General features: G+C 41.8%; 1 protein-coding gene across 4 annotated transcripts in view; it reads left to right on the top strand.

Annotated features, from left to right (window-relative positions):
• zmynd11 (zinc finger, MYND-type containing 11) overlaps positions 1-22,758 on the top strand; it is a 199,753-nt gene that overhangs the window by 79,946 nt on the left and 97,049 nt on the right. For all 4 annotated transcript variants that reach the window (XM_087987554.1, XM_087987552.1, XM_087987553.1 and 1 more), the window contains one exon: positions 13,373-13,508. In XM_087987554.1, the coding sequence (XP_087843680.1) occupies positions 13,393-13,508 (116 nt within the window). In that variant the 5' untranslated portion in view covers positions 13,373-13,392. Of the gene's footprint in view, positions 1-13,372; positions 13,509-22,758 lie in introns of those variants that run through there.

The following is a 22,758-nucleotide window of genomic DNA, read 5'->3' as shown; positions in this document are numbered from 1 at the left end:
GATGGAAAGGTCCAGGAAGGGGAGGGAGGTGTCAGAGATGGTCCAGGTAAATTTAAGGTCAGGGTGGAATGTGTTGGTGAAGTTGATGAATTGCTCAACCTCCTCGCGGGAATACGAGGTGGCGCCAATGCAGTCATCAGTGTAGTGGAGGAAGTGGTAGGGAGTGGTGCCGGTGTAATTACGGAAGATCAACTGCTCTACGTAGCCAACAAAGAGACAGGCATAGCTGGGGCCCATACGTGTGCCCATGGCTACCCCTTTGGTCTGGAGGAAGTGGGAGGATTCAAAGGAGAAGTTGTTAAGGGTGAGGACCAGTTCGGCCAAACGAATGAGAGTGCCGGTGGAAGGGTACTGTTGGGGACGTCTGGAGAGGAAAAAACGGAGGGCTTGAGGCCCTGGTCATGGCGGATGGAGGTGTAGAGGGATTGGATATCCATGGTGAAGATGAGGCGTTGGGGGCCGGGGAAACGGACGTCTTGGAGGAGGTGGAGGGTGTGGGTGGTGTCTCGAACGTATGTGGTGAGTTCCTGGACTGGGGGGATAGGACAGTGTCAAGGTAGGTAGAGGAGAAAGTGAGGACTGCAGATGCTGGAGATCAGAGCTGAAAATGTGTTGCTGGAAAAGCGCAGCAGGTCAGGCAGCATCCAAGGAACAGGAGAATCGATGTTTCAGGCATAAGCCCTTCCTGAAGAAGGGCTTATGCCCGAAATGTCAATTCTCCTGTTCCTTGGATGCTGCCTGATCTGCTGCGCTTTTCCAGCATCACATTTTCAGCTCAAGGTAGGTAGACATGAGTTCAGTGGGGCAGGAGCGTGCTGAGACAATGGGTTGGCCAGGGTGGTCAGGCTTGTGGATCTTGGGAAGGAGGTAGAACCGGGCAGTACGGGGTTCCCGGACTATGAGGTTGGAAGCTGTGGGTGGGAGATCTCCTGAGGTGATAAGGTTCTGTATGGCCTGGGAGATGATGGTTTGGTGATGGGGGGGTGGGGTCATTGTTGAGGGGGCAGTAAGAAGAGGTGTCCTCGAGTTGGCGTTTGGCTTCAGCGGTGTAGAGGTCAGTGTGCCAGACTACCACTGCGCCGCCTTTATCCGCTGGCTTGATGATGAGGTTAGGATTGGAGCAGAGGGATTGGAGGGCTGCGCATTGTGAGGGTGAGAGGTTGGAGTGGGGGAGGGGGGTAGACAGGTTGAGGCGGTTAATGTCCCGGCGGCAGTTGGAAATGAAGAGGTCAAGGGCAGGTAATAGGCCAGCGCGGGGTGTCCAGGTGGATGCAGTACGTTGGAGGTGGGCGAAGGGGTCCTCGGAAGGTGGGCGGGAATCCTGATTATGAAAGTAAGCTCTGAGGCGGAGGTGATGGAAGAATTGTTCGACGTCACGGCGTGTATTAAATTCATTGATGCGTGGATGGAAGAGGATGAAGGTGAGTCCTTTGAGGACTGATCATTCGTCCTCAGTGAGGGGGAGGTCTGGGGGGGATGGTGAAAACTGGGCAGGGTTGGGAGCTGGGATCTGGTGTGGGTGTAGATCTGGGAATGGGAGCGGAACCTGTAACTGGAGTGGGTGTGATGGTGGGAGGAATGGGGGTGGAGGCATGAGCAGGGGTAGTGTTCCCCTTGGGGTTCTGGGGGGTGGGGATAGGGACAGTGGGGTCTGTGGGGGACATGTCAACAGAATGCAGGTGATTGGCGCTGGTGGGGGCGGAAGTGGTGGTGACCACGGCAGTAGGGGTGGCGGAAGTCACTGAGCATGTGGCATCAGCGATGATGTGAGGGGCGAAAGTGATGTCACGTGTGATGCATGAGGAATTGTGAGGGGTGGAAGTGGTTGTGGGAGCGGCCAAGATGGGGCGGAAGTGACATCATCAATCAGCGTGGGGGTGGCAGCTGCATCAGCCGCATGGCTAATGGCGTTTGAGTAGTTTCCGAGGCCAGGGGAATCTTCTGGAATGTTTGAGGAGTGCTGGTTATCTCACCAACCTATTTGCAATATTCCCAAACCAGCAAGACTGTAATAAGCGGATAATTTGTTTTAATTGATTTGAAGGATAAACATTACCCAGGGTAGTGCTCTGTTCTGGTTTTAAAGTGGTATTTTCAAACCTTTTATTCACCTTCAATCTATATATATAAATAAAACAAAACTGCTAGGGGTGGCTCCTAATCATTAGGCCCCACCTTCTGCTTGATGAGACAGTGACAAATGCTACAGTGAAGCTATTGTGTCTCATGTTGCTGAAGAATCAAGTTCCGATTACATTCAAATGCGACCATCAAGCTGTATTCACATGACAGCAGTGGGGGTTTTCTTGGAAATTAAATATTTTGGGCTGAAATTTTTTGTTAATGTATTCGAACTTGATTTATACATATTGCTCACTGCATTTTGTTGTAGCTCCACTGAATTGAAAGTGGTACCTGTGCCACAATACTGAGCACTGCATTTTTTTAAGCAATGGAATTAATGGCTATTGTTTTAACATAATATTCAGGTAAGTCATGTGAAATCCAGTTAGAGGAAATGATGTGTGTTGTTTCAAAATTGCACTAGATGACTAGATTAACTTGCTAACTTGATGAGAGCCTTATATCTTTTTTAATCATGTTTGTGCTGCACGCTTATGTGGAAGACTGCACCTGATCTTTTCAAATCTGGAATTGAATTTGCTGTTGAACTGTTGCTGGAGCTTGCTATTTATTTTTCAAATGTGTTAAATAAAGCTTGAAAAAAGGTTAGTAAATGAATCAATGCTAAAACCTCTCTCTAAAACTCTTGCTGACTACCTTGGCAACCACCTATTTATTTAAATTTCATTATCAAGTATAAAATTATTGAAGTTGAAGTTTTCTGGTATTTCTTTGACATCTTCTATGGCTATTTGAAGGATTTTGAAAAATTTAGCTACTGACTGTTAATGGACAATGCCGTCTAGGATATAATGTTTGTAACAACTCTGCAATCTCCATCCATGTTTGGTTATGTTGTCCTTGAAAGCCTCCCAGAATTGTAATTGTTCCTGAAAAGAAAACAGCACCTGATGCTTCCAAATTGAATTCAGAAGAATTTTGATTAATTACACTGGCCACAAAATGTGGCTACTTTTAAGCCTTTGATCAGTGAATTTGAGTGCTCAACTTAATAACTTAAAAGAAGCATAGATCTGTTTCTGCACAGTGTGTTTATTTAAGGTACATGTTTTATCATGCTTACAAGTGTCTGTGAACAGTTATATGTGTAAATTTGCCCATTTAAGTTTTTGGGGTGGAATTCACAGTAATGTTAGTAAAACTGGGCATACGTTTGCAACAGGAATTTTGCTTTTGGATTGTGGACCACCTTGTATGTAGAAAGCAGATGTGTGCAAATCTGTAATACAACAAACAAAGGTGGTTTGTATAAGTGAGCTGAGAAATGTCAACTTTTTTTTTGCTGAAAAGAATGCATCTGGAAGTATTATCTAAACTCGGTGTATGACACTGATCTTTTGCGATAAATTCTGTGTTCCATGATCCTGCTCCACCAGCTACCTGATGAAGGAGCAGTGGTTCCAAAAGTTTGTACTTCCAAATAAACCTGTTGGACTATAACCTGGTGTTGTGTGATTTTTAACTAAACTCCTGTTGCCATTGTTTGTTGTTGGCACAGGAAGAAATTCTTTCTTCAGATTTGTCTGTTTGCTTCCCTGGTTGTGTTTTCTTTCTCCCTCAATATTGTGAGGTGTCAGGCGCACAGTTTTAATAGCTGGACTCAAAAGCTGAAAAACACTTTGCTTAGATGCATAAGAGATATGATTGGTGGGATGTAATGAAATGCCATGCTCCAGAGATCTTTATTAGAGCTTTACCTATTCATATCACTGACTTGGGTGAAGGGTGAGTTTTAATAGCCAAATTTTCACACAACTGTGTTAGGATACACAATTTGTGTGCTTGGGAGCAGACAGGGAATAACATAAACGAGATTCATGAGCAATATTGTGGCAAATGAAGTTCAAATTCATCTACGTTGGATCCAAGAAAAGCAAATTCCAGAACCTTTTCGAAGGCAAGGAATCATAGAGGAGGAAAGGGATTTGGATGTTTGTAGATGTATAAGAAGTAAACAAAAACACAAGGTGAATGTTGACCCCATTCGCAATACAAAAGTTATGCATCTGTTGTGCAGAGCTTATTTCAGCATGCACCTGATGTACTATTTTAAGTTAGGGGAACTGTATCTCAAAGTATATATTGGCTTTGAAGGGCCTGCTGCGCAAGTTTAATAGAATGGTGACAGCTCAAAGCATAACGCTACAAGGACACTTTACATCGGTTTGTTTTGCATTCGCATGAAATCAAGAACATGAGAGCATGATCCTAAAGTTAGATCTAAGCCATTTGAAGCTATTGTTCATCCAGGTTAGTGGAAGATTTGAACTCTGGGGATTTTTGATCAGCTGAAATTTTCAAGACTCAGCTTTTGTTTCTTAAATTTTGTCTTATTTTGGGGTTAGGGTATTTAGGGAGCTGAAGCAAAGACAAATGGAGCTGAATCATGTGTCAGCCAAAATCTAGTATAACAAAGAGTCTCAGAAGGCTGTGAATGGGATTACTCTTTCCCGTAGCTGTTGCATACACACCATTGAAATCTGGAGGTGTCAGAAGCGTGGATGAGGATTTTAGCAGCAGAGTTAACTAAGATAGGAGTGGCAAATGGACAATGCTGTCACAAAGATACTCTTCTGATATGCAGGATTTAACTGTTTATTCATTAAGAGTAAACATATTCATAAAAGAGCTGTCATTTGATACTGAAATTCTGAGGCAAATCTAAACATTAATTCACTACCTTTCAGAAATGGGAATTATGAATTGGTGGATTCTTGCAATTATGAAATCTTAATTGCGAATTAACTTCCTTTGCTGACATTAAATTAGGCATAGTTTTGTTATTAGAAACCAATGGCAGAAAATCTTTTCAGATAAGGTGAAAAGACATTGTGCCATTAGTTTCTGATAGGAAAGCACAGCTGGCTGCAAAGCATGGTTTTTATTTCCCAATACCATTAAATTGAGACGTCATGCATGACTCAGTTATGTCAGTTTTCAGATATAATAAAAACCAGGTTTTTGTATGTCGAACTTTGTAATGAGGAGCATATGTTACTCTTGACATGTGAGCATTGGGCAAATCCTAGGTGTGAGATTTTAAGTCATTTATGCAACCAAATATACCAGTTGTCAGTTCATACCAAGAGCCTAAATCTGATTAAAAGCAGCAGTTGTCATGGTCTACTGATGCTTTAATCCACGATCCTATTACTCCAGAACTGATTCCTTCTGAGTTCGTGGCCCAGATCTAGTTCTGGTACTTATTGCCACTGAATGAGAAGATTGCAGTACCCTAACTTTTTTATAAATGCTTCCAACAAGGCCTACTTCTCTGAGCTGCTGCAACCCTAACATCATTGAAGGTGTTTCAACAGAGCTGCTATGGAAAAGAATTAAAAACAGTGGAGAGGACAAGTCCCCTAAGTGGGTGGATTGTCAGGTCAGCAACGAGGTGTTAGAATTAAGCCAGGGTGTTGACAGCAATGGGGAAGTGCAGTATTGAGATATGCTATTTATCGAAGAGAAAATGAGGTCTGCAGATGCTGGAGATCAGAGATGGAAATGTGTTGCTGGAGAAGCGCAGCAGGTCAGGCAGCATCTAGGGAACAGGAGAATCGACGTTTCGGGCATTAGCCCTTCTTCAGGAATGAGGAAAGTTTGTCCAGCAGGCTAAGATAAAAGATAGGGAGGGGGGACTTGGGGGAGGGGCGTCGGAAATGTGATAGGTGGAAAAAGGTCAAGGTGAGGATGATAGGACAGATCGGGGTGGGGGCGGAGAGGTCGGAAGAAGATTGCAGGTTAGGGAGGCGGTGCTGAATTTGATGGATTTGACTGAGACAGGCTGGGGGGAGGGGAAATGAGGAAACTGGTGAAATCCGAGTTCATCCCTTGTGGTTGGAGGGTTCCTAGCCGGAAGATGAGGCGTTCTTCCTCCAACCGTCGTTTCGCTGTGGTCTGACGATGGAGGAGTCCAAAGACCTGCATATCCTTGGTGGAGTGGGAGGGGGAATTGAAATGTTGAGCTACAGGGTGGTTGGGTTGGTTGGTCCGGGTGTCCCAGAGGTGTTCTCTGAAACGCTCCGCAAGTAGGCGGCCTGTCTCCCCAATATAGAGGAGGCCACATCGGGTACAGAGGATGCAATAGATGATATGTGTGGAGGTACAGGTGAATCTGTGGCGGATATGGAAGTTTCCTTTGGGGCCTTGGAGGGAGGTGAGAGGGGAGGTGTGGGCGCAAGTCTTGCACCTCCTGCGGTTGCAGGGGAAGGTGCCGGGAGTGGAGGTTGGGTTGGTGGGGGGTGTGGATCTGACGAGGGAGTCACGGAGGGAGTGATCTTTACGGAATACTGATAGGGGAGGGGAGGGAAATATATCCTTGGTGGTGGGGTCCGTTTGGAGGTGGCGGAAATGACGGCGGATGATGCGCTGTACATGGAGGTTAGTGGGGTGGTAGGTGAGGACCAGTGGGGTTCTGTCCTGGTGACGGTTGGAGGGGCGGGGTTCAAGGGCCACCAGGACAGAACCCCACTGGTCCTCACCTACCACCCCACTAACCTCCATGTACAGCGCATCATCCGCCGTCATTTCCGCCACCTCCAAACGGACCCCACCACCAAGGATATATTTCCCTCCCCTCCCCTATCAGCATTCCATAAAGACCACTCCCTCCGTGACTCCCTCGTCAGATCCACACCCCCCACCAACCCAACCTCCACTCCCGGCACCTTCCCCTGCAACCGCAGGAGGTGCAAGACTTGCGCCCACACCTCCCCTCTCACCTCCCTCCAAGGCCCCAAAGGAAACTTCCATATCCGCCACAGATTCACCTGTACCTCCACACATATCATCTATTGCATCCTCTGTACCCGATGTGGCCTCCTCTATATTGGGGAGACAGGCCGCCTACTTGCGGAGCGTTTCAGAGAACACCTCTGGGACACCTGGACCAACCAACCCAACCACCCTGTAGCTCAACATTTCAATTCCCCCTCCCACTCCACCAAGGATATGCAGGTCTTTGGACTCCTCCATCGTCAGACCACAGCGAAACGACGGTTGGAGGAAGAACGCCTCATCTTCCGGCTAGGAACCCTCCAACCACAAGGGATGAACTCGGATTTCACCAGTTTCCTCATTTCCCCTCCCCCCAGCCTGTCTCAGTCAAATCCATCAAATTCAGCACCGCCTCCCTAACCTGCAATCTTCTTCCCGACCTCTCCGCCCCCACCCCAATCTGTCCTATCATCCTCACCTTGACCTTTTTCCACCTATCACATTTCCGACGCCCCTCCCCCAAGTCCCTCCTCCCTATCTTTTATCTTAGCCTGCTGGACAAACTTTCCTCATTCCTGAAGAAGGGCTAATGCCCGAAACATCGATTCTCCTGTTCCCTAGATGCTGCCTGACCTGCTGCGCTTCTCCAGCAACACATTTCCATCATATGCTATTTATCACCAAGTTATTCCAGGCACTTAACAGTACGACAATTCTAGATATATCTAACCCATGTTTCAAGCCTTGAGCTCAGTGTCAGCACATTGACACACTGTAATTGGCCAGGAGGTTTGTTTGCTGTCGAGACTTCCGCTGGGTCCTCAAGTGCAGCAGTGGAGGACGTATTAACCTTCACCACTATTGTCATCAGAGAGTCTATTCCAATTATTTTCCTCTTATGAAGTAGACCAGTAGATAAAGACCAACTTGTCAGTTTTGCCCCACGCAGTTAGATGGCAGAGGGTCATATCTAAAGGCTTGGCACCCAATTCCACCCCCCACCCCCCAAACTGCAGTCTGCAGCCATATGATCTGGAGATGTATTTTTAAAAACTATAAAATGTTAACTCAATTGATTTTATCATGTACAATCGAGTATTGAGTGACCTCTATTTACACATTTGAGCATCATACTTAGAGCTCTGCCATCACCAACTTTACAATATACTGCATATGGAAGTGCAGAATGAAAGAAATAACCTTATTTATGCCCCCTTTGTAAAGCTGTTTATGATCTAGACAAACAGAACCTTCCTGGCTTTGATCAAAAACTTCGGAGGCTACAGTAGACGCGCCGATTTGGTTGTGAAGGGATCTAATCATTGGTGTGTGGAGAAACCAACTTCATCTGGGAGGCAGACAAAGGGATGCTTTTATTCTGTTGTCCAGTGAAGAAGTTCCAAAGTAAGTGCTGATGTCAGGGAAACTGCTGAGTGCAGCCAATGTAAAAACTTGCTTGACTTGGATAATGTAGAGGGGGCCAGAATACTTTATATTGGGCCTTCGCTGAAAAGAAAATTTTCATCTTAACCTTTATGCCTATAAATCTGCACTTTAAAAGAAATATCAGGTTAAGAATGGCCACTTACCCCAAAACCATCTGGGCATTCAGCCCAAGATACTGGCTCCTGACATTTGTCTCAAGGATGCTTAATTTCATATGGCAATTAATCTGCAATACTCAACAGCATGACCAAAAGGCATTCATTCCATATTCATTTATAAAGTGTGCCTGAAACAATGAGCCGTTTCAGTCTTGACTTTTTTTCTTGCATGCTTCTTTGTCCGGGCTGTTTAGTAATTGACCTCACAATAAAGACCATATGACTACTTTATTATAACTATCAGAAAATAAAGCAGGAGGTCACTTTATATTCAAGTGGCAGTATAGGCATATCACATTCTTATTTTGTCTTATTCTTTTCAGCCTCATCTCTTCTGCAAGTAACCTTAAAATAAACTCCTGATATCATCATTTGACGACAAGTAACTTAGGCTTGCAGATTGTACATAGATAGTGAAGGAGATAATTATAGACATTGAGATAATGTTAACAGGATGGTGAAATAGACAACATCAATGATGTGGAAATGTGTAAAATGTTGAATTTTGCAAGGATTAACATGGAGATTCAATACATTTCAAATGGCACAATTTTGACAAGTGTAGCTGTGTGGGGAGATCTTAATGTCCCTATACAAAAGTCCTTAAAGCTAGTATGACAAGTTGGTAACATACTATAATACACGTATGATTACAAGACTAATTATAAATGGAGGCATAAAAACAAAGGGATTTTGCAATAACTTGAGACTCTTCTGGATATAAAGAAATTCTGAGAGTCACTTAGTAAGATGCAAAGGTCTGAGAAATAGCATTGAGTAGGTTTACTAGAATGTTACCAAGGAAGAGGAAGTTCAGTTATGAATGTAAGTCGGAAAAGTTAGGTCTGTTGTACTTGCTAAAATGCTAAGAGGTAACCTAACACATGATGATAAAAATCACACAACACCAGGTTATAGTTCAACAGGTTTAATTGGAAGCACACTAGCTTTCGGAGCGACGCTCCTTCATCAGGTAATAGTGGAGAGCTCAATCCTAACAGAATTTATAACAAACATTTACAGTGTGATGTGACTGAAATTATACATTGAAAAATTGATTGTCTGTTAAGCCTTTCATCTGTTAGAATATGGTGATAGTTTCACATCTTTCATGTGTAAATCACAATTTTTTTAAAAAAAAGTTGCATTCTTGGGTTAGCTGTTAACAGTGGTGATAACTAGACAATATGTTGAAGGTGTTGGCCCCCTGTGTTCTCTGTCTATGCCATGATGTTTGATTGATTCAAATCTAAAAAGTGAGATAACAGAGTTTTACATAAATTCATGCAGTTTTTGAGCTCAGAGTTCTACAAGAATGCATGCAGTTTTTGAGCAAAGTACAATGTAACCCTGCAAGTACAAATTCACCCCACAAAATATATGTGTGCATGTGGGTCTTTGTCTGTGTGTGTATCTGTCTGTCTGTCTGTCTGGGTTGGGGGTTGTGAGTGTGAGAAAGTGTAGGTGTGTATGTTGTGAGTGCAGAGTGTCTTAAGTCTGTGAGGGGTTGCATGTGAGAGTGTGGGTGTGTGTGTCTGTAAGGGTGTGTGTGGGTGTCTGTGTGTGTGTATATGTGTGTGTGTAGGAATGTCTGTGTGTGTGAGTGTGTGTGTATAGTGCAATGGTGGTCACCTGTAATGTGACATGAACCCAAGGTCCCGGTTGAGGCCCTCCCTATGGGTATCGAACTTAGCTATCAGCCTCTGCTCGGCCACTTTTTTGAGGGCAATTAAAGATAGGCATAAATTCTGTTCTTGCAAGCAATGCTCATGTCCCATGGATGAATAAAAGAAAACACGTTTGACAGATGTACTTGAACTCTTTGAGAAAATGGAGTCAGAGTTGATGAAGGAAAACTTGCAGATTAGTATATGTAGTGTCTCAATGTATCTGATAAAGTGGCAAACAATGTTGTTGCACAAGGCTAGGACTCTGGATTGGGTGATGTATTAACATTGGTGAGAATTGGTTAAAACAGAGGATAGCAATCAATTTTCTGTTCTCTGGTTGGCATATGGTAATTAATGGACACCACCCAGATCAGTGTTGAGTTTCAGTTATATACAATTAATGACTTAGATAAGACAAATCATTGTAACATTCATGTTTGTTGGCAAAAGAAAGCTAGTGAGAGATGAAGCAAAACATGAAGAGACTGCCAAGAGATATGGGCTGATAAAGCAATTGGGCCAGAAGATATTAGTTAGAGTATCATGCGGGAAAGTACAAAATTATCCACTTTTTAAGGAAGGATAGAAAAGCAGAGAATTGCTTAAAAGGCAAATATTGGTAATCGGAGGGGTTGGTGTTTTTTTTACATAAATCACAAAGTTGCAGAGATTAGAAAAAAGGTAGTTGTATTCCATCCTATCTTACAAAGGATTAGAGTAGAATACTAAAAGAAACATGCTATATAACATAGGGCCTTAGGGGGACTATGCTTAGAGTCCTTTGTAAAAAATCTAAGGAAAAATATGTTAGCATTGTGGATTTATAAAATGGTTTACTAGACTGATTTCTAGAATGAAGTTTATCATGAGAGATTGAGCTTGTACTCTCTGGACTTCAGAATTAGAGATGATCTCAATTAAATGTAAAATTCTAAAATGGCTAGACCATGTACATGTAGAAGTACATGTACATGTTGGAAAAGTTGAGTTAGAGGATGACTATTAAGGAGAAAGGATGAGAAATTTGTTCACTCAATGGGCTGTGAAACTTTGGAGGCATTCCACTACTTTCAGGACTGATGTAATGCATTTTGGGGCACTGGTGAGGTAAGGCACAAAATTGGAGTTAACGTCAAAGTTCAATCGCAATCTTATTGACTTTTGTAACAGGCTTGAGAGCTGTCGAAGGAACTCCCAAATTTAGTGTATTTCACTACATCAACCCTAAGTTGGTTTACAGCCACTAATTTCGCATTCATTCTTACTGAGTGCAGAGGTCAGTCGGTCTGCCTGAAACACTGGCGTCTTGTTAAGTTTCTAATACATGAATTTTTACAACATTACCAATTGTCTCACTTCTCCACTGTCACAGAAGTTCTTATCTACTTTTTTGTCCAATCTGATGACAATCTTTCCATATCTCTCAGATTTCCTTACTTCTGTTGCCAGGGTTGGAGGATTTGAGCTATAGGAAGAGGCTGAACAGGCTAGGGCTGTTTTCCCTGGAGCATTGGATGCTGAGGGGTGACCTTATAGAGGTTTACAAAATTGAGGGGCAAGGATAGGGTAATAGGTTTAGGGTGAGAGGGGAAAGATATAAAAGAGACCTACGGGGCAACTTTTTCACACAGAGGGTGGTACATGTATGGAATGAGCTGCCAGAGGAAGTGATGGAGGCTGGTACAATTGCAACATTTACTCCTTCATGGGTATATGAATAGGAAGGGTTTGGAGGGACATAGGTCGGGTGCTGGCAGGTGGGACTAGATTGGGTTGGGATATCTGGTTGGCATGGACGGTTTGGACCGAAGGGTCTGTTTCCATGCTGTACATCTCTATGACTCTATGATTCTATCCCTGGCAGATTAGATTAGATTACTTATAGTGTGGAAACAGGCCCTTCAGCCCAACATGTCCACACCGACTCGCCGAAGCGCAACCCACCCAGGTACACCCTTTGATCTGTATTGACTCCATGTCAAAACACTCACCTTGTCCCTGCTTCTCCTTTGCAAGCCTGAAGTTATTTCCCACATCCTTATATACTGGGTTCTGGTCTTCTGTATGTCCTCAGTTCCGTGAATGTTGCTGAACATTCAGCAACTTCGTCCTTCTTAATAGCGTTTCTTCCTTAACCACCTCTTCTTGCTTGGTCCTTAAAAGCCACCTGGAAACAGACCTCTTTGACCAGCTGTGCTGTAATCTTGACTGCTCCTCAAAGGATTGAAGTTTTTTTTTCATGTGGAACATTTGTGATGTCATCTGTGTAGATGCTATGTAAATCCAATTGTTGTAAGGATGAATTGCATGATAAAAACATGTATTGGAAGAACAGAAGAAAGAATTTATGACGATACATGGGCTGAATATTTTTTCAAATCACACTGATATCTTTTTAAAAAAGGGTTGGTGTTTCAGGTCAATGGAAGATTATTGGCCTGAAATGTTAACTCTTGTTTCCCTTCCTGCAGATGGCACCTGACCTACTGAGTATTTCTAGTATTCTGTGTTTTTATTTCAGGTTTGTTGCATCTGCAGCACTTTTTTTGCTATCTAATCTCTTTGTTAAATGAAAACTATGTATTAGATATCTTCGTTGTAATTATGAGTACTGTTTAGGATACTTAGATTAACGAGTCAACATTCCACTTAATCATTTGTAAAGTGGAAACCACCTTGTAATTGGGCATTGCTCAAATGTACCTTCGTGTAAGTCAGTAGAAGAGTGGATTTAATTAATGGGGAGAGACCATTAGGGGATGGTGCGTGGAATTTGGAGGAGGGTATGTACCACTGATAAATCACGAATAAACTTTATAAATTGTGTTTTGGACAGTGATCTTGTATTATTTCAGTAATTAATGGCATCAAGTGTTTCACATTTCAAAGTTGATCTCATTACTATAATTTGGTTATTCTGTATGCATGGAGTTTTTTTTGATTAATTTTGATGTGCACACAAAAATCTTTGTTTTCATTCTAATTTCTTTCCTTTCTGTATCCCATTTACTTGCCCGCTGCGCATTTTCTTGCTTTCTCAAAGTGTAACAGTGCCGTAAGCACAAAAACTGGCATTGAGAAGTTTGGTTTGTGACCTTTATTTAAACAAAGGGAAATAAGCCGAAAAGGACCTTATCTTAAACTTTTCTTTCTAAAGCTGAATAAATAAGCAAGCAGAGTTTGTGATGGGCATTACATATATTGGTTAACCCTGTTTTCTTTATTCTTCTAATGCAGCTCACAGGCTAGATAAGACCATGGTTCGCCTAACAAAAAGGAGGCTGTCAGACTCCCAAGTGGTCCAGCGACTCTGGAATGCTATTGAAGTCATCCGTAATCAGAAGCAAATTGCAAACTTGGACAGGATAACAAAGTATGTCCTCAGTTTAAAAACTGAAATTTTAAGTAGTGTTGGGCAATTTTAGCTAAGTGGAGCTTTTTCTTGCGAAAAAACTACATTCAACTACATTTATATATAATTTAGCCAGATTATTTTTGAATATTTGCTAGCTTGATGATAAGTGAGAATTAACCCGATAGTTAATATTTCATTTTAGCCTTTGTAAATATGAGGCACTTAGACAAAATCACAGTACAGAGCTTTACAAACCACTGCAATGTCTAAACGAAAATGTACTTGAATAAATATTAGAAGATGGGAAAGCAAATAGATATGGCTGTTTTCAAAAAGTATCCAGGACTTTATACACCAAGACATAACATAAAAACAAGAAAACTATCGTGTACATTTGGCCTTAGTTGATTGTAAAGCATTGTAATTAATTGATTAATAAATTGATTCAACAAGATAGTTTCCCTGCTATTTATAGAAGAGCAAATTTTAAACCAAGTAACTAAAAGAATGTTAATTATCTAAAAGGTTGTAATGTTTCAAAAAGCACATGCATATACTACGTGCTCTACTTTATTTTCATTCTTGTTCCTGTTCATTTTTTAAGTTACTTTTAGAGGATGACCACTTTACGTGCTGTTCTGTGCTGCTGTCAATTGCTTTGGTATTTTGATCATGGTGGAATTTTCCCAATTTTTTTTCTCGTGTGAGGACAGCATGTTGGATAACGGCTAAACCATTGCTGATAAATAAATCGTATTATCAACCAAGCAGCTCATTAAGAGCTGGCCAGTGAGCGCCACTGATTTTATTGGCGAATCATAGGTCTCAATATCTTAGCCAAATCTTAGCCAAAGGCTAGTAGCTTAATGTCCACCATCCCACGCTTCCTATTCACGAGATTCAGCTGCAAGTAATTAGTTCTGCTACTTCTCACAGGTTTGGGTTGTTTAGGTACGAGCGCAGGATGCGTTTAGAGTCAAGGGCAGTCGATGACTTTCAGAGCCCATTGCCATGCTTCGCATCTGTGCTTTTGCCCTCACATTGGAGCAGTACAGGTGTCCAAATCTTGGCACAGCAGGCAGGTTTCTTTGTGCCTTTCTCACCTGCTAAAGAGCAGGTGATTAGGTAGCTGGCAGATTGAGGTCACTAATTGACCTCTTAAGGGATTAGTTGTTGGAAAAGTCCAAGTCACCCATTTAAAATTTGCTCTTCCATAAATGGCAGGGAAATTTATCTTCCAGGATCAATTTATTAATCAATTAATTAAAATGCTTTACAGAAAACTAAGGCCAAATGCTTGGTGTAATTTCCTTCCTTTTATCCTATGTTTTAGTGTATAAAGTCCTTCTTGCCTAGCAGTTAGTGAAGTGTGACAAGGGGCTGAGTTGTTCCACAGGATCAGTTCATCCAATTTATCCTTTTTGCCACACCTTCTTGTCACCTTTAGGGAGCAGAGAATTGTAATGATAGTTATCACTGTTTCACGTAGTAGTATTTATTAAAAACAAAATCCTAGTCAAATCATTTCGTAGTTGCTATATTTTCTCTCCATTCCTGCAACCTTCATATATAATTGTCGTAGATATTTATGGCACAGAAGCCCATTGAATCCATGCTGGCTGTCTGTAGAGCTAACGAATCAGTCTTATTCTCCTGCTTAATCTTCATGGTCCTTCAAGTGGCTATCTGTATTCAGCTTATACTGGAAATATACAGAATAATTCTTTTTCAGATAGATATGAAATAAATGCTATTGGGGCATCGCATGTATAAGCTGGCTCTCTTTTGTCGCTGCTGCCCCAACATACACAACTCAGTGGAACATGTTATACCTCTCCCTCATCATTAGTAATAGACATGCCTTGTCTGTCGTTTGGAATTTCAGTTAATAGGCATAGTACAATTGTGAATGTCATTATCTTCCTTAAGCAGACAAGCAAGTTAAGTTGTTAAAACTGAACTATTGCTAAGCTGCCTCTGTCCCTCAAAGCACAGTGTTGCAATATTTATTTGAGGTTCTTAGTTGGGCTGGAAGGATAAGTTTAATAATTGAAAAACCAGAGGAGGAGGTCAGGCCATAAGTTTGTAACAGCATTTAACAGGTCATCTGCTTCTGAAATTTTCTCAAATGTTATAGAAGTCAATGCTATGTGGTTTGGTGATGTTGACACAAACTTGATGGAATTCATTGTCCCACCGCCTGGTCAAAGTTCAAACTTGCAACTTTTTAGGCAGCAAGTTCAGCAGTCTTTATTTAACTTGATTTGGTCAAAGAACTAAGTATAGAAGTGTGAATGGAACTTAAGAAACTTGAATCATTTTAGAGCAGACCTATAGATTGTCAGTGTGTAACTGAGAACAGGGAGCCTGCCAACTCTTGGTCTGGGTTCGAGGGTACTAATTTGCAAATAGGTATGACTCCTGTTTGCTTGTGACTATTTTTCATCATTCAGAGCACTGCACATTGGTTTGTCATGTGACAATAATTAGAAATGTTTAACTTTGAACGACATTAAAGTCCAGTAGATGCTAATTATTTTTGAATTCTTGTCTGCATGTTCCTTCAGATAATAGAACATTTTTTTTCTGACTTACATAGAACATAGAACATTATAGTACAGTACAGGCCCTTCGGCCCTCGATGTTGCGCCACCCTGTCATACTAATTTGAAGCCCATCCCACCTACACTATTCTATGTACGTCCATTTGCCTGTCCAATGATGACTTAAATGCACTTAAACTTGGCGAATCTACTACCATTGCAGGCAAAGCATTCCATACCCTTACTACTCTCTGAGTAAAGACTTCCTGTTAAATTCAGTTATCCAACCTCAAGCGACAATATGCTGTAGCTCTCGGAATTACATTTTATTGGGAAACTGTAATTGGAGTTGGAGATGTTTTGTTGAGTATGTGGAGCAAAGCTAAATTGTGTTATTAAAAACTATTTACTGAATTGCAACCGGAAATACAATTTGCATTATCTTATGAACATTGACATGGATTTTGCAGTAATAAAGACAACAAAATAGTTCCTCGTCCTCCTTTGAGTCTGACAGCAACTTCAGGAATCTTCACATGCATAATTAGACATAATCATCCAGAAATGTGTGCCACTGATTCTCTAAAGGATGCACTGTTTTGCTCCTCAAGACTGCAATTAATTGGAAATCATTGTAATGATAATTTCCACCTTTGTCTTTTTGTCTGTCAATAAAACCTTTGAAAAGATTCTACCTTGTTGAATTAGGTGTGACTAGGTTCTAATGGTGTGCCAAGTTCCTAATTACTGTAAAGAAGTTATGTTTGCCCTTAAAGGGTAAATTTATAGTTGGGTGGACATCACATTTCTCTATTACAGTAAAATCCACGTTTTTAAAAAGCTTGTATGTGGTATTTTAGCTTCTTCTTTAATCCTGTGTTCCAACTATGTCTTTCACTATTTGTAAAATGTAAAACTAAAAGTGAAAGATTTTTGGCATTTGCTTCCCAGTTTGCTGTCTGAAAATACTTCAGTTTGACTATGTTTACTTGATACTATCACTATTACTGAATGGCTGAAACAAACTGTGTCAGTGAAAGGGGAAGTCCACACCACAGTTATCTGTATGGTTAGCTTTGTTTGAGCTCAGTGACTACTAAATCCAGCCTGTAGTGAAATGTCTTGGACTACTTCATAAAGGGAGGTCATCGTGCAAGTGTTGGGAGTAGACTTAGAGTTACTGATTAACAAAATGGCTAAAAGAATGAGATACTTGAACGTAGAGAGATTTTTAGAGAGCAAGCTTATGAATGGGTGAACTGTGACTGAAAAGGTAATTTGCCTGAGCTGGCTACTGATGCTCTTGCTTTTGAAACTTATAACAAACCTGTGTGAGATTCACAAATATCCGACTGGTTGAACCTGAGTGATCTGCTACTTTGTAATTACCAACAACTGAAGTTTTCTTTGTAAATGACGCACGTTCAAAAAAAATGTTATATAACTATAGTTCAAATGTTTGATTTTAAAGTGAAATTTGATTTGTTATTGAACGTATTTGTACCACAACATGTTGAAGAATAGTGCAGTAACTCTGAACTTTTAATGTTGAGTTTTGCATGTTCTGAGAACGAAAGCATAATTATTTGCTTAATATCCTGTTTAACTTCCTGAATCTGATTTCTCCTACCACCACCTTCCATGTGTTTACAGATAACATTGGATGTTGTGCTCAGATGTCTTGCACATATGTATGCAGAATTGAGAATTTAGTTGATGTGAACAATATTGGTGAATTCAAATCCTTTTTGTCTAATGCAATTTTATATGCTTTATGATGTTCAAACACACTTCAGGAAGTTGGCAAGAAATATAAGAACATTGTAACTGGTCAATTGGTATGAACTAGGCGAATATGGGAGTAAGAAGTGGCTATAATAACTTTACAGTAGATCACAACCCTTGGGTTCTGGGAAAAAAGTTTCTGTAAAGCACGCGTGAGATTTGCCTCAGTTTGTTTCTTTTTGAGAAAGCAACTTCTTTTAGAGGGGCTTATTTACATAAGTCATTTTCAGTGGTGCAACACGTTTACAGCACTCGTTTTTCTCCTATCTAGACTCAGGTGAAATACACCAGTGTTTGGAGAGTTTCCATCATTGTCACAGCACCTATCCACTATGAAATGCTGCTTTATGACCTTATTTTGGAATTTCAGCAGATTCCTTACTTTCCATAAACACCTGCACGAATCCCTTCAGATTGGCAGCTGTTTTATCACTGTTGAAACTGTTCAGCTCAATCTCAGTTTTCTCTTGGCACCTGAAATATGACCAACACCAAAATATACATTTTGCTTAATGTTTTGCAAGTTTGTATTTCCCACTAAATTTTCTTTTCAGCAAAACTTAACTACTTTTGGTGAATCTCAATCTATCGTTTGCCTTGTCCATGTTCCGCCGTCGACATTTATTTTATTCCATAACCAGAAACATGCTCGTCTGTTTCTAAACAGCTCCTCTAGACTAGACAAATTCTTTATCAATGCTGAACTCTGTCTCCCTAGTTTATTAAATGATTTATATTCTCTGGCTTTCACCTGCATTTTCAGCAAACCTGTTTTGTTATGCTTCCCAGTATTTTTTGTCCAATCAACTCTGCCAGGTTACCTTTCCAGTTGAAATCCAGTTTTTAAAGGGCATTTGTCACCTTCCATTTTTCCTATGAAGCTTCTTATCATTATCCAATAAATATAGAAGGTTTGGCAATAGTTAGGAAGAAGCAGACAAACACTGGTCTGATATACTCCATTTATTTTCAAGTATTGTCTTGTGGGGTGTATTTCCCTTTAAGCCACCCCTACTACTACTTTAACAGCAGCTCTCAGAAAGCATTTCTCTTATTCATATTAATAAAGATCGACATGAATTTGCATGGTCCCTAAGATGACTTCAGAATGTCCCAAAGCTCTTTGCAAGCAATAATGTACTTCTGCATTATAATCACTGAAGTAATGTGATAAGCATGAAGCCAGTTTCCAACTGACAGAATTATGATATATAACTTGTGTTGTTCGTTGTAAAATCTGTATTGGCTAGAAAATCTAAGAGGAAAAGCTCTTGGATTTGTGTCTCATCAGGCCATGTGCCACTTCAACAATACTCTACTTGTAATAGCCCATATGGTATGCTCAACTCCACAGAGACAGTTGAGACCGTAAACCTTTGATTTGGGCAAACGTCATTGAGTAATACGGCATGGAAATAGGCCCTTTGGCCCAAAATGGTCCATGCTGACTATGGTAAACACTCAGCTAGTCCCAATTGCCCGCATTTGGTCCATATCTCTCTCAACCCTTCCCATCCATGTACCTATCCAAATGTTTTTTAAATGTTGTTATTGTACCTGTCTCAACCATTTTCTCTAGCAGCCCATTCCATATATGCACCACTGTCTGCGTGACAAAGTTGCCCCTCAGGCCCTCCTTAAATCTTTCCCCTCTCACCTTAAACCTATGCCCTCTGGTTTTCAATTCCCCATCCATGGGAAAAAGACTATTTGCATTCATCCCATCAATGCCCCTCATGACTTTATATACCTCAATAAGATCGTCTCTCATTCGCCTATATTCCAATAAGTAAAGTCTAATCCTGGCCAACCTCTCCCTATAACTCAGGCCTAATAGTCCTGGCAGCATCCTTGTAAATCTTTTTTTCCAGTTTAACTATGTCTTATCTATAACAGGGTGACCAAAACTGTACACAATGCTCCAAAGAGTGGCCTCCCCAATGATTTATACAACGGTAACATAACTCCCCAACTCCTATACTCAGTGTCTCGACCGATGAAGGCCAGCATGCTAAATGTCATCTTCACCACCCTGTCTACCTGTGATGCTGCTTTCAAACTATGTACATGTACTCCTAGGTCCCTCTGTTCCACAACACTCCTCAGGATCTTACCAATTAAGTCCTACCTTGGTTTGACTTTCCAAAGTGCAACACTTCTCACCTGTCTGTATTGAATTGCATTTGCCAATCCTCAGCCCACTTCCCTATCTGATCAAGATCCCTTTAATTTTTGATACCTACTAATTTTGTAGCATCTGCAAACCTACTAATCATACCTTGTACATTCACATCAAGATCATTTATGTAAATAACAAAAGTTGCAGCACTGATCCCTGTGGCACACGAATAGTCACAGGCCACCAGTCCGAGAAACAACCTTCAACTATCACACTCTGTTTCTTTCCATTGAGCCATTTTTAAAATCTAATTAGCTGGCTCTCTCTGAATCCCATACGACCTAACTTCATGATTAGCCTGCTTGCGGGACCTTGTCAGAGGTCTTATTAAAGTCCGTATAGGCAACATCCATTTCCCCAACCCTCATCTATCCTCTTGGTACCACTTCGAAAAGCTGTAAAGCTTTGTCTGACATGACTTTCCGTGTGCACGTCCATGCTGACTATCCTAATGAGACCTTGACAATCCAAATGTTGGTTGATCCTTTCCATCAGTGTCCTCTTCAACAATTTGCCTACTATTGATGTCACGCTCACTGGCCTGTAGTTCCCTGGCTTGTCTTTGCCACCTTTCTTGCGGGCGGCACAGTGGTTAGCACTGCTGCCTCACAGCGCCAGAGACCCGGGTTCATTTCCTGCTTCAGGCAACTGACTGTGTGGAACTTGCACGTTCTCCCTGTGTCTGCGGGGTTTCCTCCGGGTGCTCCGGTTTCCTCCCATAGTCCAGAAATGTTCAGGTGAGGTGAATTGGCCATGCTAAATTGCCCGTAGTGTTAGGTGTAGGGGAATGGGTCTGGGTGGGTTGCGCTTTGGTGGGTCGGTGTGGACGTGTTGGGCTGAAGGGCCTGTTTCCACACTGTAAGTAATCTAATCTAATCTAAACATTGGAACAACATTAGCCACTGTCCTGTCTTCCGGAACTTCACCAGTGGCTAAAGGTAAAGCAAAAATCTCTGCAAAGGCCTCTGCAATTTCCTCCCTAGCCTCCCATAATGTCTGAGAATGGACTTGATCAGGTGCAGGGAATTTATCCACCTTAATGCGCTTTAAGGCTGCTAACACCTCTCTGGTAATATGTATGCGGTCCAAAACATTCCCACTTGTTTCTCTTATTTCCTTAGCATCCATGATTCTCTCCTCAGTAAACATTGAGGAGAAATATCATCTCCCATCTCCCGTGCCTCCACACATAGACGGCCATGTTGATCTACAAGAGAACGTATTCTCATCCTAGCCACCCTCTTATTTTTAATGTAGCAATAGAACCTCTTGGGATTATTTTTAACCTTATCTGCCAGGTCCTTCTCATCCCCTCTTTTTGCTGTTCTGATTTCCCCCTTAAAGGTGCTCCTACACTTTTTATAGTCATCTAGGGATTCACTTCAGTCCGATAGCTTAAACCCAATGTATGCCCTCTTCTTTTGGAACCGATCAAAATCGACTGGAAGCAGAGCCTAGCAGGGAAGACAGTAGAGCAACAATGGCAGAAGTTTCTGGGTGTAATTGAGGACACTGTGTTGAGGTTCATCCCAAAGAAACAAAAGATTATAAACGGTGGGGGGGGGAGGGTGGGTGTGTTTTAGATGGCCATGGCTGAAAAAGGAAGTCAGGAAATGTGTCAAAGAAAAAGAGAACCCATAAAGTGGCCAAGAACACTGGGAAATCAGAAGATTGGGAAGGTTGCAAAAACAAACAGAGGATAACAAAGAGAGAAATAACGAAGGAGAGGATCAAACATGAAGATAGGCTAGCCAGTAATATTAGAAATGAGAGTAAAAGTTTCTTGCAATACATAAGAAACAAATGAGAGGCAAAATAGACATTGGGCTGCTCTAAATTGATGCTGGAAGGCTAATGATGGGAGATAAGGAAATAGTTGAAGAACATAATAAGTACTTTGCATCTGTCTTCACAGTGGAAGACATAAGTAATATTTGAGGAGAAAGTGAGGTCTGCAGATGCTGGAGATCAGAGCTGAAAATGTGTTGCTGGAAAAGCGCAGCAGGTCAGGCAGCATCCAGGGAACAGGAGAATCGACGTTTCGGGCATAAGCCCTTCTTCAGGAATGAGGAAAGTTTGTCCAGCAGGCTAAGATAAAAGGTAGGGAGGAGGGACTTGGGGGAGGGGCGTCGGAAATGTGATAGGTGGAAAGAGGTCAAGGTGAGGGTGATAGGTCAGACTGGGGTGGGGCGGAGAGGTCGGGAAGAAGATTGCAGGTTAGGAAGGCGGTGCTGAATTCGATGGATTTGACTGAGACAAGGTGGGGGGAGGGGAAATGAGGAAACTGGTGAAATCCGAGTTCATCCCTTGTGGTTGGAGGGTTCCTAGGCGGAAGATGAGGCGCTCTTCCTCCAACCGTCGTTTTGTTGTGGTCTGGCGATGGAGGAGTCCAAAGACCTGCATATCCTTGGTGGAGTGGGAGGGGGAATTGAAATGTTGAGCCACAGGGTGGTTGGGTTGGTTGGTCCGGGTGTCCCAGAGGTGTTCTCTGAAACGCTCCACAAGTAGGCATGGACTATTTTCTAAACAGTGAGAAAATTCATAAAGCCGAACTACAAAACGATCTGGGAGTGCTAGTCCAGAATTCTAAAGGTTGACTTGCAGGTTGAGTCCATGATTAAAAAAGCGAATGCAACCTTGTCATTTATCTCGAGGGTTGGAATATTAAAGCAGCGATGTACTTCTGAGACTTTATAAAGTTCTAGTTAGGTCTCATTTAGAATACTGTGTCCAATTTTGGTCCCCACACCTCAGGAGGGAC

The sequence above is a fragment of the Chiloscyllium plagiosum genome, unplaced genomic scaffold (assembly GCF_037043375.1).
Source record: "Chiloscyllium plagiosum isolate Xiang-an unplaced genomic scaffold, Cpla_swu_hap1 HiC_scaffold_5, whole genome shotgun sequence".
NCBI classification, from domain to species: domain Eukaryota; kingdom Metazoa; phylum Chordata; class Chondrichthyes; order Orectolobiformes; family Hemiscylliidae; genus Chiloscyllium; species Chiloscyllium plagiosum.
This window is presented reverse-complemented; position numbering and strand designations above follow the sequence as displayed.